This window comes from Ursus americanus, chromosome 26 (genome assembly GCF_024610735.1).
Source record: "Ursus americanus isolate L20-20 chromosome 26, mUrsAme1.1.p, whole genome shotgun sequence".
In the NCBI taxonomy this organism is placed as follows: Eukaryota; Metazoa; Chordata; class Mammalia; order Carnivora; family Ursidae; genus Ursus; species Ursus americanus.
Window position 1 is genome coordinate 17,216,659 of NC_142152.1, and position 16,950 is coordinate 17,233,608.

The 16,950-nt window shown below is 45.3% G+C and overlaps 1 protein-coding gene across 8 annotated transcripts in view; it reads left to right on the forward strand.

Annotated features, from left to right (window-relative positions):
• SIPA1L1 (signal induced proliferation associated 1 like 1) overlaps positions 1–16,145 on the forward strand; it is a 371,151-nt gene extending 355,006 nt beyond the window's left edge. For 7 of the 8 annotated variants that reach the window (XM_087856075.1, XM_045807903.2, XM_045807907.2 and 4 more), the window contains 4 exons: positions 9,695–9,841; positions 11,219–11,333; positions 13,527–13,611; positions 14,218–16,145. In XM_087856075.1, the coding sequence (XP_087712201.1) occupies positions 9,695–9,841; positions 11,219–11,333; positions 13,527–13,611; positions 14,218–14,361 (491 nt within the window). In that variant the 3' untranslated portion in view covers positions 14,362–16,145. The remainder of the gene's footprint in view (positions 1–9,694; positions 9,842–11,218; positions 11,334–13,526; positions 13,612–14,217) is intronic. The other variant, XM_045807913.2, reaches the window with a different exon arrangement.
• Positions 16,146–16,950: the final 805 nt, after the last annotated feature.

Here is a 16,950-nt window from a genome sequence, read left to right on the forward strand (position 1 = left end):
TCCTGAGTTTTTGTTTGAATCAGTAATCACAGACCTTCCAACCATCTCCTTACTAGTAATCAGTCTGTTCCGATGTTTGGGTTCTTCCTGATTCAATCTTAGTGACTTAGCATAGCAGGTGGCATGTCAGTCTCATAATCATGATTCAGTCTTGGCAAGCTGTATGTTCATGGGATTTATGCATTTCTTCTTATGCACAATTTGTTGGCACCTAATTCTTCATAGTAGTCTCTTAAGATTCTCTGTATTTCTCTGGTATCAGTTATAGTGTTTGCTCTTTCATTTCCGACCCTGAGTCTTCTCTTTTTCTTGGTGAGTCTAGCTAAAGATTCCATTTTGTTTATCTTTTCAAAGGACCAGTTCTTAGTTTCATTGATCTCTATTTTGTGTGTTTTGTTTTATTTATTTCCACTCTGATCTGTTATTTCCTTCCTTCTACTAACTTTGGGCTTTATTCGTTGTTCTTTTCCTAGGTCCTTCAGGTGTAAAGTTAGGTTGTTTATTTGAGGTGTTTCTTAATATGTAGGCATTTGTCACTATGAACGTCCCTTTTGGAACTGCTTTTCCTGCATCGTGTAAGCTTTGGTGTGTTGTATTTTCATTCTTCTGAAAGTATTTCTTGATTTCTCTTGTGATGTCGTCTTTGACCCATTGCTGTTTAGTAGCATGTTATTTAGTCTCCACATATTTGTGTATTTTCCTGTTTTCTTCTTGTAATTGATTTCTAGATTCATAGCATTATAGTGGGGAAAATGTTTGATTTCATTTCAGTCATCTTAAATTTATTAAGACTTGTGACCTAACATATGATCCATACTGGAGAATGTTCTATGTGTGACTGAAAAGAATGTATATTCTTTTGTTTTTGGATGGATTATTCTTTATAAGCTGTTAAGCCCATCTGGTCTAGTGTGTCATTTAAGGTTAATGTTTCCTAATTGACTTGTCTTGATGATCTGTCCATTGATGAAAGTGGGTTATCAAAGTCCCCTATTATTATCATATTGCTATTTCTCCCTTTAGGTCAGTTTATATTTGCTTCACATATTTAGGTCCCCCAGTTTTGGGTACATAGATATTTCCAAATGTTATAGTCTCTTATTGGATTGGCCCCTTTATCATTATGTAATGCCTTTTTTTTTTTTTGGTCTTTTATTATAATCTTTGTTTTAAAGTCTCTTTTTTCTAATATAACTATACCAGCTTTCTTTTAGTTTCCGTTTGCTTGGAATATCTTTTTTCATTCCTTCACTTTCAGTCTGTGTATGTCCTTACTTCTCAAGTAACTCTCTTACAGGCAGCATATAGATGGGTCGTGGTTTTTTTTACCCATTCAGCCATTCTGTGTCTTTTAATTGGAGAATATAGTCCATTTATATTTAAAATAGTTAATGATAGGCATGTACTTTTTGCTGTTTTGTAGTTCCTCTGTATTCCTTTCTTCTCCTGCTCTCTTCGTTCGTAGTTTAATAACTTTCTATAGTGGTAGGCTTAGATTTCTTTCCATTTGTCCTCTGTGTATCTATCATAGGTTTTTGCTTTGTGGTTTCCATGAGGCTTTCATATAACTTATAACCATTTATTTTCAGTTCATAACAACTTTTTAAGTTTAAATGTATTCTAAAGTCTTACATTTTTACTCTCCCCCCAATGTTTGAAGTTTTTGATGTCACAATTTACATCTTTTTATCATGTGTATCCCTTAACTAATTATAGTTGACCCTTGAGCAACAAGGGGGAGTATATGGGGTATCAACCCTTTATATGGTCAAAAATCCCTGTATAACTGTTGACTCCCCAGAAACATTAACTACTGATAGCCTACGATTGACTGGAAGCCTTACCAATAACATAAACAGTCATTTCAAATATTTTGTATGTTATAGGTCTTATATACTGTAACCTTACAGTAAAGTAAACTAGAGAAAAGAAGATATTAAAAATCATAAGAGAAGCTACATTTACAGTACTGTACTGTATTTACCAAAACCATAAGTTTACCTTGTCTGTTTACATGCTTAACCATCTGTCAGTACCTACACCAATTTTGTCTTATAGGGAACAGAGCACTGTAGATGTTATACGTATTGCTAACACTAGACATCGGAAGTGGAAAGGAATGCATACTTATTTGCAGGTGTAACAGTTCATGCGTCGATAATGAAGGAGCAGCAGTATGGTTGCTCGATGGTGGCCTAGTGGACTTGATACAGTTCTTCACAGTAGCCTCACCTATACACTAATGAATGAATCACTATAAAATTTTTATGGCATAAAGTACTACAGTCATATTCATAGTACAGTTTTAGAAACATTGTTACATTTTTAAAAAACCACTTACCTGTGACGATAGGCTGATATGCAGTTTCTCCAGTTACAAGAGCGAGAGGCATACTTTACAGTAATGTAATTCCTTGAAAGCAAAATTATAAAACAGTAAGAAAACCAAGAATTATTAATTTTATATTCAATATCACATATGCCCACGTAAGGACAGGGTGTCCACTTGCATACAAGACCTCCACTCAGCATTCTACATGATGAATACTTTGGCGACGATGACACAAAAGCATCTCGTACAATTATTGCTGTACAGTTAGAGTTCCACACAAAACACTTACATACACAGCAGCTAGGTTTATTAACTGCATGGCCTGGTGACTATTATTCAGTAAGTGGAAGTGGCTCATCAGAAGGGCCTTCCCCCTTGTCTGCACATTGAGTAGGCTGAGGAGAGGAACACGAGGGGTTGGCCGTGCTGTCTCAGGGATGGCAGAGGTGGAAGGAGGGGTGGGAGAGGCAGACACACTCAGTATAACTCTATGCAAATATATTGTAATTTCTGACTGTTTTGCTTTTTCATCTCTCTAAATGTGTTTCTATACAGTACCGATCCTTCCACTGTGAGCTTTAGTTTCAGAGCCCATATCATAGAATGGTTCATGTTGTAAAAGCCATCTTGGAGAATCAGAACCCGTCTGCCAGATTGTCTACTGTCAGTGTTTTCTGGCATTTCTTCTTTGTTCCCCATCATCTGGCACTGGTTTGGAAGCACTCATCTGCATCCAGTCGCCGTCTGTTAATTCCTCTGGTGTGGGGTCTGTTACCTCTCGGACTTCTTCAAGATCTACATCTTAAAACCCTTCACCCCCTACTCTTTTTTTTGCCAAATCCACTGTCTCTTTCATGATTTCTTTGATTGGCTCTATCGTAAATCCTATGAAGTTATACACAACATCTGGACAGTTTTCTCCAACAGGAATCCATTATTTTGGACTTGATGGTTTTCATGCCTTTTCTGTAACTATGGTGGCATCTTCGATGGTATAATCTTTCCAGAATTTCATGATGTTCTGTCTCTCTATCACAGTTCCCTTCCATAGTGTTGGCAGTCCTTTTCCCAGAATACTGTGTGTAGGGACGCTTGGGTGGCTCAGTCGGTTAGGCATCTGCCTTTGGCTCAGGTCATGATCCCAGGGTCCTGGGATCCAGCCCCACATCAGGCTCCTTGCTCAGCAGGCAGCCTGCTTCACCCTCTGCCTGCTGCTCCCCTGCTTGTGCACCCTCTCTCTCTGACAAAATCTTAAAAAATCGAAAAGGAATACTGTGTGTAATCATCCTTAAAAGTTCTGATGACCCCTTGATCTAGAGGCTGACTTAGAAATGTCGTATTTGGGGGCAAGTAGGCTACTTTGACACCTTTGGTGTTGAACTCATGGGATTCTGGGTGGCCGGCCATTGTCCAATATCAAAAGTACTTTAAAAGACAATCCCTTGCTGGCAGGGTACTTCCTGACCTCAGGAACAAAGCATCAATGGAACCAATCCAGAAAAAGGGTCTTCATTGACCAGGCCGTCTTGTACAACCTCAAGTCTGACAGCTGGTATTGTTTCCCTTCAACCCTTAGGGGCTGGTGGATTTATAGAAAAGGGCAATTTTGATCCTAACCTAACTGCACTTGCACAAAACTAGTTAGTCTGTCCCTTCCTGCTTAAATCCTGCTCACTTCTCTTCATATGGAGTAAATCATAAATGTTTTTTTGTGTGTGTGGCATTTTATTCCAGAACAGGGCACTTCTGTCTGCATTAAAAACATGTTCAGGCAGAGATATCCTTTCTCCTCAATGATTTTCTTAATTGTGTCTGGGAACTTGTCTGCTGCCTCTAGGTTGGCAGGAGCTGCTTCTCCTGTTATCTTGACATTTTTAAAACCAAACCTCTTTCTAAAATTATCAAACCATCCTTTGCTGGCATTAAATTCCGCCGCTTTAGATCTTTCACCTTCCATTTGCTTTGAGTTGTCATATAATGACTTTGCTTTTTCTTGAATCCTATTAGAGTCTGTAGGAATGCCTTTCTTATTAGCAGTCCTGCACCCCACCTGAAAGCTGCATTTTCAATAGGAGGGAAAAAGGTATTTCACAGAAAGTACCAGGTTTTTGTGCCCACTGGCGCCGCTACAGTGACAGCTTTGTGAATTTCCTCTTCTTTTTTTCACAATGGGCCTTATGTTAGATTCATTTACCTTGAAATGGCAGGCGACTGCAGCTGCAGACCTCAGTCTGTGCTACGTATCAAGCAATTCAGCTTGTTCGTGTTATTTCATATCTTTTCTGCTTTTTGGGAACACTTCCAGCATCACTAGTAGCACTTCGAATGGGTCCCATGGTGTTATTCAAGGTTTATGGTATTGCACTAAACACAATGAGAAGTACGTGGGAATGGAGACCGGTTTTCACCGTGATGCCCGGTTTACTGGAGAGAGGAACTGCTCGTGCGGAGATGATTAGCCTCACGTGCACTTTCAGTGGATACTTTGAGCACCAGGCCTCACTGCAGTAGCAACAGGAGGTGGCTGCAAGATGAGTACAGCACAGTGCGTACCATGGTTAACTGTGTGCAATTATGATGTAATACTGCATCTCTGTTCACACTTCTCTCAACTGTGAGTGGTGCCGTGTACAGTGTGAGTTTTGGAAAGTTTAACTTTTTATAATAGATTTGTATGTATTTCCGGCATTCATGACATCCTAACTTTTTATGATACTTCTAAGCTGTGTAGTTTGCAAGTTTTTGAAACTGTTGCAGTTCTTCAAAAATTTTTCTGAGATTATTTATAGAAGAAAATCCACATAGAAGTGGACCCATGCAATTCGAACCTGCTTGCTCAAGGGCCAACTGTAAAACAATTATTTTTATCATTTTTGTCTTTTAACCTTCTTACTAGCCTTGTAAGTAGTCAATTTACTACTGCCTGCACTGTATGCTTCCATTTTCTGTTAAGATTGATATTTTTATGTTTTCTTTTTACTAATTAGCACTCCTTCTTTTTGGCTTAAAGAAGTCCCTTTAACATTTCCGATAAAGCCAGGCTAGTTGTGTTGAGCTCCTTTAGATTTTTTTTTTTTTTTTAAGATTCATTAATTTTAGAGAGAGAGCACAAGCAGGGGGAGAGGCAGAGAGGGGAACAAGCAGACTCCCAGGACTCTGTGATCATAACCTGGGCCGAAATCAAGAGTCAGATGCTCAACCGACTGAGCCACCCAGGCACCTCTCCTTCAGCTTTGTTTGTCTGGAAAACTCTTTATCTCACCTTCAGTTCTGGAGGACAGCTTTGTTGGGTAGAGGATTCTTGGTTGGCAGTTTTTTTCATTCAGCCACTCCCTTCTGGCCTGGAAAGTTCCTGTTGAAAAGCCTTACAGGGATTCACTTGTGCATATCAAGTTGTTTTTCTCTTGCTGCTTTTAATTTGATCTTCTCGTCTAGCTTTGGAGACTGTAATTGTGATGTGTCTTGGTGTGGGTCTTTTTATATTCATCTTATCTGGAACTCTGGTCTTCCTGGATCTGGATGTGTGTTTCCTTCCCCAGGTTAGGGAAGTTCTCTCTCTTCTCCTGGGACCCCTGTAATGCACATGTTGGTCCGCTTGATATTGTTCTGTAGGTCCCTTAAGCTATTTTCACTCCTTTAGGTTTGGTTTGGTTTGGGTTGGGTGTTTGTTTGTTTGTTTTTTTTTTTTTTTGCTCCTCTGATTGGATGAGTTCCATTGCCTTGTCTCTGAATTCACCGATTCTTTCTTCTGCTTCATCTAATCTTCTGTTGAACCCCTCTAGTATATTTTTCAGTTCAGTTATTGTATCTTTGGCTTTGTGACTTCTATTTGATATTTCCTTATATTTTCTTTTTATTGAAGTTCTCACTGTGTTCATTCTTTTCCCAAGTTCAGCGAGGATCTTTATGTCTATTACCTTGAACTCAGGCAGATACTTATCTCCCCTTCGTTAAGGCTTTTTTCTCTGGTTTTATTTTGTTCTTTTGTTCATTACATATTCCTTTGTTTCCTCATTTTTCTGGACTCCTTATGTTGGTCTGTGTCTTAGATAAGACAGCCACCTCTCCCAGTCTTGAAGGAGTAGCCTCGTTTGGGAGATGAACCTTACCATTCAACCCTGCCCTAGCTCTTTCTTGTCTCTCAAACCTTTGTGATAGCCAAACAGCCCATTTCATTTTTAATAGCTCCCAGAAGTTGGGGGTGTGCCAAGACCAGTGTCCCAAAGGGGAGGATCTCAGTCAGCACCTAGCTGTAGGCTGATTGTAAGCCAGACCCTCTGGCAGCAGCTCTGAAAGTATGCAAATATATACAGTCCTGTGAGACCACAGCTGTAAGCCCCACTGGCCACCAGAGCCAGGCGATCTCAAAGGGTCCCCAAGTGCAGTCATAAAAACCAGATTACTAAGTGAGTGTATAAGTTCATTTCTGAGAGATAACAGTGAGCCAGAGGAAGGCAGAGGGCAGGCACAAAGATAGCATGCACTGGCCTCCGTGCCCCATGAGCACCACCAGGGACCCCTACTTGTGCGCCAGACCTGAAGCCTGCCCTGAGGCCAAAGCTCTGGAATAAGCAGATAAGCCTCTTTCACAGAAAAGCTGGAGTTTGTTTCAGTCTGTGTTCTGTGCAGTGCCCTACAGGTGGTAACCTGTCAAGAACTGTCCCTCCAATTGTTAAAGTCCCATGGGACCCAGGAATGCAGGCCCCCCTGGCCACCAGAGCCAGGTAATCAAGGCGCATCCCTTGGGTGGCAGCCATAAATACTGGGGCACCAGATGCATATAACAACCCTCTCCTGGCCATGCTTGGTAAAAATACAGATTTCCAGACCTTACCCAAGACTTGCTGAATTTCGGTTTTAATACAAAGGTGTAGTTTGGGGATTATATTTTTACCAAACATCCTATCTGCTATGATTGCGTACATTTGGCTAACATTAAATTATTTTTTGGAGACTTGTATCCATTGGCCCCTTCCAGCCACCATAAGAACCCAGACTTGCCATTGTTCTGTCTTCCCTAGACTGTGGTGTCAGCCAGTCGTTTGTTGACTCATTCATTCATTCAGTGAACAAGCAAGTATTAGTTTAGAGAAAAGCATATCAATACCAGGCACCTCAGTTTCTTGCCTTTGGTTCATAAATAGCTTGTTTGCTCTGTGACCAAATTAGGTCCCGGTTTTATGAGAGACCATATTCTGGGACTATGAATTTACATTTGTTCTTTTCCTTTCTCCTCTCTGTCCACCTCCATTCCAGGGTTCTGCACCCACCTTCCCCCATTATGACCTGGCCCACCAGACACCTGCTATGGAACCTGGGATCCTGCTTGTTCATTAGACATATGCTGTAACCCTGTCTCCCATCTGTCCTTTCTCCTTCTGGGCATTCTGCCTCCGTTCATACCCATGTCTCTTTTCCTTTCTGCTGCTTCTCTGGAGCAGTATTGTCTTTGAATCTCCTGCTTGCCTCATTTGCTTTCTCCCCTCATCACACATGAGCTCTCAACCCACTCCCATACATGTCCCTCCACCACCTCTGTCCTGCTCACCGCACCCCTTCTCCCTGACGGCAGGCATCACTCAGAGAGCGTGCCAGTTTCTCCCTGCCCCCCGTGCCCCCGTCTGACTACAACTGGAATCTGGCTTCTCTTTTCTCCACGAGGTCACCCTCCAGAGTTGACGTGTGAAATAATCACTTTTTACCATCTAGACTCTAGAAAAAAACTTCCTGGTAGTGACCAACCTTTTTCTCCCCGTGTCTCCACATTGGGGCCACTCTCCCCTGAGTTCCATTGTTCCTGCAGCAATAAACCCTTTCTGAGGGCATGTCTGAATAGACCCTGTCTTCTAGAGGTTTCTGTTCTAAGAGAGTAATGGAGAAATCGCACATGTGGTCACCGTCCAGCCACGGAAGGGAGGGAATGGGCTGCCCTCTGTGAGCCCCCTCCCATCCCGTTCTTGCTTTCCTGAAAGGCAGCACAGTGACCCCATGTCCTAAATGGGGCAACCCTTGTTGGGCTGATTCCGCAGCCCTGGCCTTGTTTCAGCAACTGTCACTGGGCAATGGGGAGGAGCGACTTCTTTTGTACATATGGAAATTTGGGTGCCAGAGATAAAAGGGCAGAAGGGTTGTGAGTGACACACAGAATTGTCTGTTCCACCTACTTACCCTTGGTGGGAACATGTTTAAATAGATCAGAGCATTTAATATCTGGCAGTATTTGTTGATTTCCATTTACTCATCATTTTGCTAATTTAAGCACATTAATAACTAGCAGCTGTACTTCAGGGCAGTTCTTTATGTCATTTGAAAGGGAAAACAAGCACTAGATATACTCTGGTTTACCAGGCTATCATCATTGGGGAAGCTTTTTAACTCCTTGGAAACAGGTGTTTCTGGAGTCAGTGATTTTAACTGAGGTTTGAGCTTGGGTCGGCGTGGATTTGTAGTGTTACAGTCCCATTCTGAGAGCGGCCCTTGTCCTGGAGTCGCACACCCCACCCTTGTTTCTGCCCCAGCTTCTGCCCCGTTGAGAGCATCTGTGTGTCGTGGGCCCAGCAGCCCTCCCGCTCTGTTCTCTGCCAGGCGAACTCGAGGGGTAGCAGCACATGCTCGGACGGCAGAGGGGCTCCCTGCGCCCGCTCCTCTCTGCCCCAGGCCAAGCAAAGGCTCATCCTTACGATGCTTCATGTTTGTATTTTTAAAATTGTCACCTTAGAAGCAGCTCAGGCCATTGGACTGCTATGATCCAAAACCGAACCCAAGAGCTGCTTCTTCTGTCTTTCTTTGGGGAGGCGAAGAGCGCCAACACCAATCGTAAAATCACCTGCCTGTAGTAACCGCATTCGGGTCATGGAGCGCCCTCATAAGTCTGCTTGGGTTCCCACATCAGCCTGCAGACATCCAGCAGTGGAAACCAGGGGGCCATTCCCCGGGGACAGGGAGTCCACAGGCAGGTGGGTCGGATCTCAGGGCCCAGTCCAGTAAGAATAAGACTTACTATGCCCCGAAACAGGGGTAATTTTCTCTGGTCCAGCTTCAAAGTCCAGCTGTCTGTTGAGACGGGCCTCATTGTCCTAGCCTGAATCCTTGACTCTGGGGAAAAAAAGAGAAACATGGGAGGTTCCCTGGGCCCCCCTGTAGATAGACCGCTCCCACAGAAGCAGACGTGTTGTCTTAGTGCAAAACTAGCTTTTCTGTGTCTCACACTATGGGAGAGGACTAAAATTGAGTTGAGACTAGTTCACGCCCCTGCCGGTCTGCTGGACTAGAAGCGGATTCCAGGTAACAACTGCCCAGGTGAGATCTTGAGCGGTTCTCCTCTGGGCCCAGGAAGGATCCTCTCTCTCTCCTCTCGTGCAGGAGAGTTCTCGGCCTCGGATAGCTCCCTCACAGACGTCCAGGAGACCCGAAGGCCTCCCATGCCCGACCCCGGCCTGATGCCCCTGCCCGACGCTGCTGCGGATTTGGATTGGTCCAACTTGGTGGACGCTGCCAAGGCCTATGAGGGTGAGTCCGCGGACGAGCTGAGCGGGACGCGCGGGACGGCCGGGCCACGCCCAGTTCGGGGGTGCGAGGCTCTGGTCAGTGTGTCCACGCTGCTGCTTTGGACACACCCACCACACAGGGTGGAGCACTTGCAGCCGGAAACCAGTGGAGCGAACCGTTACCGAGCACTCAGTAGGGGCACGCGCTGATTTAACCCGATGGAGCCCGACGTGTCCTCTCCCTGGGAATCGATAGCACGGAGGTCTCCCCTCCCCACACACGGGAAGGGCAGGGCATGGGGGAATCCCAGCTGTCACTTGACCCAAAAGAACAGCTATCCAGCGAGAGTCTTTGACCACGGCATGAGGACGTCATTGCGAGGTGCACCGGTGGGTCTGTTAGGGGTGCTCGTCCCACTTGGCCCTGCCCCAGTCTGGACAGATGTCGCATATTCCCTTCGTGCTTCTCACTGCCTCTCCCGACTCTGGTAGCACGTTTTCTGTCTGCACCGTTCTGTGCTAACCCACTGTCTTGTGCTTGCTTAAACGCGGGCCCTGGCGCTAGTGCGCGGCCATAGAAGAAACAAAACGTAATGCTGTCCGTGCGTGTGGATGTGAGCTTGGCCTATGCCTTTTTTGAATACACTGACTTCACTCTGTGGCCATCATTCCAAATTCTTTGGTGCTAAAACATTCTTTATAAAATGTTGATAGCAGGTGAGTGGTTTAGAGTTGGTTTTTTTGTTTGCTCACGTTTGAAGAACTGAAAGTGGCTCTTCCACCAAGCTCCGGTTTTCAGGAGAACTTGATCAGGCGACGGTGGAGTCGCTGATCCCAATTCACCAGTACTGACTTGATTTTAAATTTCAATTTGCTGGTCACTCTCCTTTATAGGAGATGGTAGTAGTTTTGTGTTTTTAATGAGAGGTTTTGAAACTTTGATTCTGTTTTCTTGGCTCAAGTTTTGAGTTGGGCATATTTTGAAACACATATGGTTGGACTTTGGCTAAAACCTACCAAGGTAGCCAGGAGTCTTGTGGAAAACATACGTCTAGAAGTGCGTTTTCTATCATCCGAGTGGAGAAAGCCTTGGTCTGGAAATTTGGCACGATGCCTGTTTCCAGGGAAACATTTCACAGAATGTTACCTCGATGAGTAAGAAAAAGAGGACTACAAATTGACCCACAACAAGTGTTTTCAGACGGGATCTTCCACCGCTGCTGTCCTCTTACAGCTGAAATGGTCACGTTTTCCTGCCCGGGTCAGGAGATAGGGTTCCTCATGCACCCCCCCACGTTGGTTAGGTTTGACCCTCTGTGTAGGCTGGTTGTTGACCTTTGATAGACCGGGCCCGGGATGTGGTTCCGAAATACTGACTGGCTTCTCCTCTGTCTTCCAGTGCAGAGAGCCTCTTTCTTTGCTGCTGGTGACGAAAGCCGCCGGCCCCTGAGTGCCGCATCCAGCAGCGACCAGCTCGAGGGGCAGGCTCTGGCCCAGATGACGTCCTACAGCAGGTTGGTCACCCAGTAGCAAGCTCTGCACTCCGCACCCCGTGTCCCTTCCACTCGTGACAGCAGGTGTGGGGAAGAGACGGAGGCCACGTGGATTAGCTGACTGCACATTTAGAATGCTTTGTAACGCAATACTAGAAACATAATTAACTGGTCTTGATGACTTAGTCATAATCATGAATATTCATTATTATTTAAAGCCATCATACATTTATGCTTTGAGGGCTGATCGCGTAAGGTGAGCAACATCATTTGCCTGACGTCCCTGAGCTTGGTTTTGGAGTTTCTCCCCCGCTGTCCATTGGTCATATTTGTAAATGTGCTCGCGTCTTAGCTCCCAACGTGCTGCTCAGATCGACATTAGATCCGGGTCACCAGGAGAGGTAAGGTTCGAGAGAAAATGAAAAGCAAGCACTGACGGAGGCCCAGAGGGTTTCCTTAGGAGTCAAGAGCAGGGATTTTGACTTGCGTTGAACTGTGCGGAGACAGATGTCCGTTTTCCTCTGTTTTAAGTGGTGAGGAAGTTGGGTAGATGTGTCCTATTACCATAAAGGAAGGCATCCCGCAGGCCGCTGTGGTACCCATAGCAGGTGCTCCCTGGTGCAGAATAACTTCATCAGTTTGAAATCTGTGCTTTTAAAGCCTTTTAAGGATGGTTAAGAATCCAGGTATCCAGGGAACAGACAACAATAGGAAAAGTGAGGTTAGCCTAGGTCGTTCATATAGCCTGTGGAATTGTTCCTCACGACTTCGCTGAGCAAGTCTGCAGGGACGTGCTCTTCACGGAGAAAGCAGAAGAGTCATGGGTGGTTTGTCCTGAGTATGAGGGACAGGTGCTGCATTCGCTCTGATCACTGAGGCTTCTCGGGAGGGAGAGCGGCAGTTACTTTGGCTGTTGAGAACTTAAAAAAAAAGTAGAGTCAAGAGCACAGTGAACCCAAAACATACCTTCTTAGAATGGGGCCTCCCACCAGAAGTCTGAGCGAACGTGTCCATTTTCCTCAGAAAGGATTATTGAGCAACTAGTTCTTAAATCTTTGAAGAATCTTAAGATGAGAGTGATAGTAGTTGGCACTTTGTTCAGTGAACAAATGGAGTTAAATGTGTTTTTAAAAATCAGCGTACACAGGCACGTTGTTCACTTTGAAAACCTTCAGAAGTCAAGATAGGCCGCTCAGCGTTTTCATTGGTCCCATCTTACAAGTGTGGAGATCCTTACCATTTCATTTATTTACAGCCGCGAGACACTCGTGCCACTGAGAGTTTTGCTTTTTGGGCTCGTAGATCTAGAATCCACAGAAGACCTCAGCACAGCTCAAGTAGAGACTTCCCTTTAGTCCAGGATTCCAGAACTTCAGTCTGTGTCTTCCCTGTTGGCCTCTGGAAAGAGGCAGCTGCGTGTTCTCCCTGCGGGAGGCTGTAGATGCTTGGTTGTATCGCTCTGAGGCAGTGGATCCAGCCAGAGCTCACTTGGAAACTTTCTGCAGCTTGAATTCAGGTAGACAGGGTCGGACGGTTGACGAGGGTCTTCTGTCCAGCCAGCTGGGTGGTCTTCTCACCCGCGAGCTCCCTGGGGTTCTTCTGGTATTCCATTAGGGTAGCATTACTAGCACGTATATAAAGAAAATTGGGGGCCTCGTTTGCAGATCATAATAGCAAAGGAGACCTGCGGGTTGGACTGACGAGCTTTTGAAACCTCTTATTTTTTAAACTGTTTTAAGATATTTAGACAAGCTTTCAAGACGGGAGCATGAAAACTTAGCTGCAACTGGATGAGTAACCACAACTGTTTTCTGGGGAACCAGAGACCTACCCTCTCCTGGTCGCCCCAAGGTAGAGCTGACCTCAACCCCCCTGCACGCAGAGGAGGGGCTCTCTTCCCCTTACAGCCACTGCGGAGACTAGGAAACGCCGCAGTGCTGGGCGCCGGTTTCTGCCAGAGCGTACCTCTCCTGCCGCCAGAGAGGCCATTTGCACTTACTGTCCTGTATATTCTTTTGTCGTGAAAATCCAGCATCTTTAACAGAGGAAGCTACCGACGGGCTGTCATTCACCCTTGCATTACCTTTTGTTACCGTACTGAGTAATTCGACATTAAAAAACCATTTTACAAATACAGCAGCCTCGTTAAAAAATGCCAAACAAACCCAGCCGTGGAGGCTTCTGCCAACAGCGCCTTTTGTTTCTTGTCCCCAGCAGTAAAGATTCCTCCCCCACACTGGCTTCTAAAGTGGACCAGCTGGAAGGGATGCTGAAGATGCTTCGGGAAGACCTGAAGAAGGTAAACACGTAGTCTTAAAGCAAAGGCCCTGGTCTGTGAAAGTGCCCTTGAGCAAATGCCCTGCTCGTGGAATAACATGCGGTGTTGTCCCTGTTTTCTCGGGACACATGTGCCGCGAGCTGCTTGGAGCTCGGTTCCCAAAGACACACACCGTGCAAGCAGGCCTTCATTGTCACGTGTGCAGAAAAGTTGTTGAACCCCAGCCAGCCCCTCGGAGCCCTCTCTGGGCCTCCCCACCCCTTGTCTACTGGGTCAGTAGCCCAGACCCACCCATTTTCATTGTCATTTGAGCTTTCACACCAAGAGAATGTGGTTTCTTGAGTGGCTTTGACTATATTAAGACAGCTGCCACCAAAACAATAGTCCAAAAGTTGAGACAGCCCTTTTGAAAGTACACGTTAATGTCTTTGCCTTCCAAAAGAAACCTTCCTTAGTGAGTCTCTGGAGGACCTGTACCCTGGCTTGAGTATCCGAATGCCCAGTGTCAGGCCACGGATACGGATGTTTAGGATGAAGACCAGAAATGGGTGAAGGGGCCACACGGCTCCCTTGCCAGCCCTCCAGCTGCTGGGTCCCAGCCCTTTCCTTCTCTGCCCTGCCTCCCAGGAAAAGGAAGACAAGGCCCACCTGCAGGCAGAAGTCCAGCACTTGCGGGAGGACAACCTGAGGCTGCAGGAGGAGTCCCAGAATGCCTCGGACAAGCTGAAGAAGTTCACGGAATGGGTCTTCAATACCATAGACATGAGCTAGAGCAGGCTGCGGGGGCTGGCCGGGGGGCCCAGGCGGGGGGCTCTCTGGTGCGCTTGGGCGCTCCTTCGGCCCTGCCACGGAAAGCCTTCTCTGCCTAGTAGCCCTCGCTCCCTACTCTGGCCCCTTTCGGGGAGTGCACAACACAACAATTGCAGATCAACAATCATTATCTGCCTTTTGTAGAAAAGAAAAACAAAAAGTAAATAAAAATTTTAAAAAGTAAAATAAAAGTTTAACTGCTAAAATGTGAATGTCTTTATTTTTTTGCACAATATCTTTATCTGTTACCTATTTAAAAAAGAAAGTGGGCCTAGGCCCATCTGCCTCTATTTCCATGAGCTCTTATCGATTTCAGGTAACCCAAGCTTTCCCTCCTGCTCCTGACCCATGTCATTGCTCCTAGGAAAATAGTTTTTACAAATGGTTTATTTGGGGAGAGGGATTTCCTTACCTTTGTTCCTAAAATGCCTGGGGAGGGAGGTGCTTGGAGAAAATGCCTACCTCCCTTGTGACCTGTGCATGAGCTAGCGCCCTTTGTCCCCATCTTCCCGAGGACAGCGGGGTCGGGGTTACCCGCAAGGCAGTGCATCAGGCACAGAGCCAGCGCCTCGGGCGACGCCCCTTTCCTGTCCTGCATTGTGACGTCACTCCACCCCCTGCTTCCTCTCCCCGGGAGATGGTCCCAGGTGTGTGTTCCTCAGAGCTAGAACCCTTTGTCTGGTTTGAGTCCCACCAAATTGGAATCAGCTTCTCTACAGCTTCCTGGCTCCAAACAGTAATTGGTTTTAGAATTCCTCCAAACCAAAATCTTCCTTGTATGCATTTTGGTCAAAAGCGTAGCTTTTGTTTGAGATATGTAAAGATGAAAATGTGGCAAAGCTGTATTTTTTTTTAGCTTACTCAAAATGACCATATAATTAGTCCTCTCCAAAGACTGGACCAGTATTTATAACTAGGGAAAGCGAATGTGAAGTTAATTCCTGCTTGTTAGGAGCAACGACTGTGATCACAGCCCGGGCTTTGAACCCTGCATGCCCCAGTGTGCAGTCTAAGCGCGGCCTTGGCTGTGGCCAGCCGGGGTTCTGCTGCAGAAATGACTGACGGGCCGTTTTTCCTGTCTAGTGATGCAGCCGCGCCGGGCCTCTGGCCGTCGTCCCAAGGCCCCCAGTCCTGCAGACGGACACACTGGGCCCACCAGTGTTGGACCCGGGAGCCCCTGGTGGCCTTGTTTCTTGCCTTCATAAAAGTGTCACAAAGCTGACACCTGTGTCCCTTCAGTGGCAACTCTGATGTAGAGAACGTTCTGCGATGCCATCTGCTCAGACACTCTCTGCCCTAAGTAATCTCAACTCCTTTCTCCATCCCTGAAAGAAACGGATGGATTTTCTCTCTCCTCCCCCACCCCCCCCACCAGACTTTTACGGTTTCATTCACGATTGTGATTTTTCCATGGAATTTTTTTTTTCGGGTGACATTTCCATCATGGAAATAGGAAGATTTCGGAGTGCTTTGTAAAGATCTCAATTGTCTGTCTCTTTCTCTCTTTGACTTGTATGAAGGAGATTGTTACATTGCCTGATATCTCTTTGTAAATGAGAAATATCTCTAACATCCAAGCATTCTGAAGTCTTGCTTATCCTTCTGCGTTTAGTTTTTATTTTGTCGTTCATTTGTTTGGGGACTTGGGGCAAGCTATTTATTAGAGTTTTGCAACAGAATTCTTGTTTGAAGCCTTTCAAGACTACTTGTAAAATTCAAACAATAAAATTCATTTTAAACGCTCTTTTAAAATGCTTTGGTATTATTGCTTGAGGTTTTCTTATTTGAAAGACCACCCAGTAACTCATTGACCCTCCTTGCAACCAATTTTTTCATGAGGCTCCATTAACACTAGAAGATGATTCTTCAAAATTTCTGTCCCTCTTAGAATGTTAATAACCTTTTTTACTCTCTGTTCACACGTCCTTAGAGAATTCCCAATTTGGCTTCTCTGCTTATCATTTAATATTTGCAGAGCACTTTCTAATTAGTTCCCTCTTCATTATGCACGTGTGGATTTTCCATAACGACACTGTCATCCCTGAGACCAGCACATTTTTGCACTGCCTCTACTGCGTCACCCAAATCCGAGTTAAGTGTTGTGTGCTCAGGGAATACAGATGCCTGTTACTATTAGGCTGTGCAAAGTATAATTAGAAAAGTTAATCTCCTGAAAAAATCATAATGCATTCCAAAGCCAAATGGAACCAAATTTTTAAAATCTACCACATCAGTGTTCCTCTCCACTGGTGCAGCTAATTGAGAACTGACAGAGTCCTTCCTTTTGTCCGGTTCAACAATTCTACAAATTCTAGAATTACAAGACAGGGTAAGACTGGATGCCACAAGATAAATCTGATTAGCAAGCTGGAAGGGTCTGTCTAGACCATGATTCTTACCTGGTTTGAAGGGCTTATCCATTATTTCTGAAGGGCTTGAAGGTGGGCTGGGAGTCCCTGGGAGAAGGTGCCATTAGCCTACGTTGATGGAGGGTCTTCATCTACGAGCCGATTGGAGGGGCCGTTTGGTTGTGCTTCATATCTGCTGCCT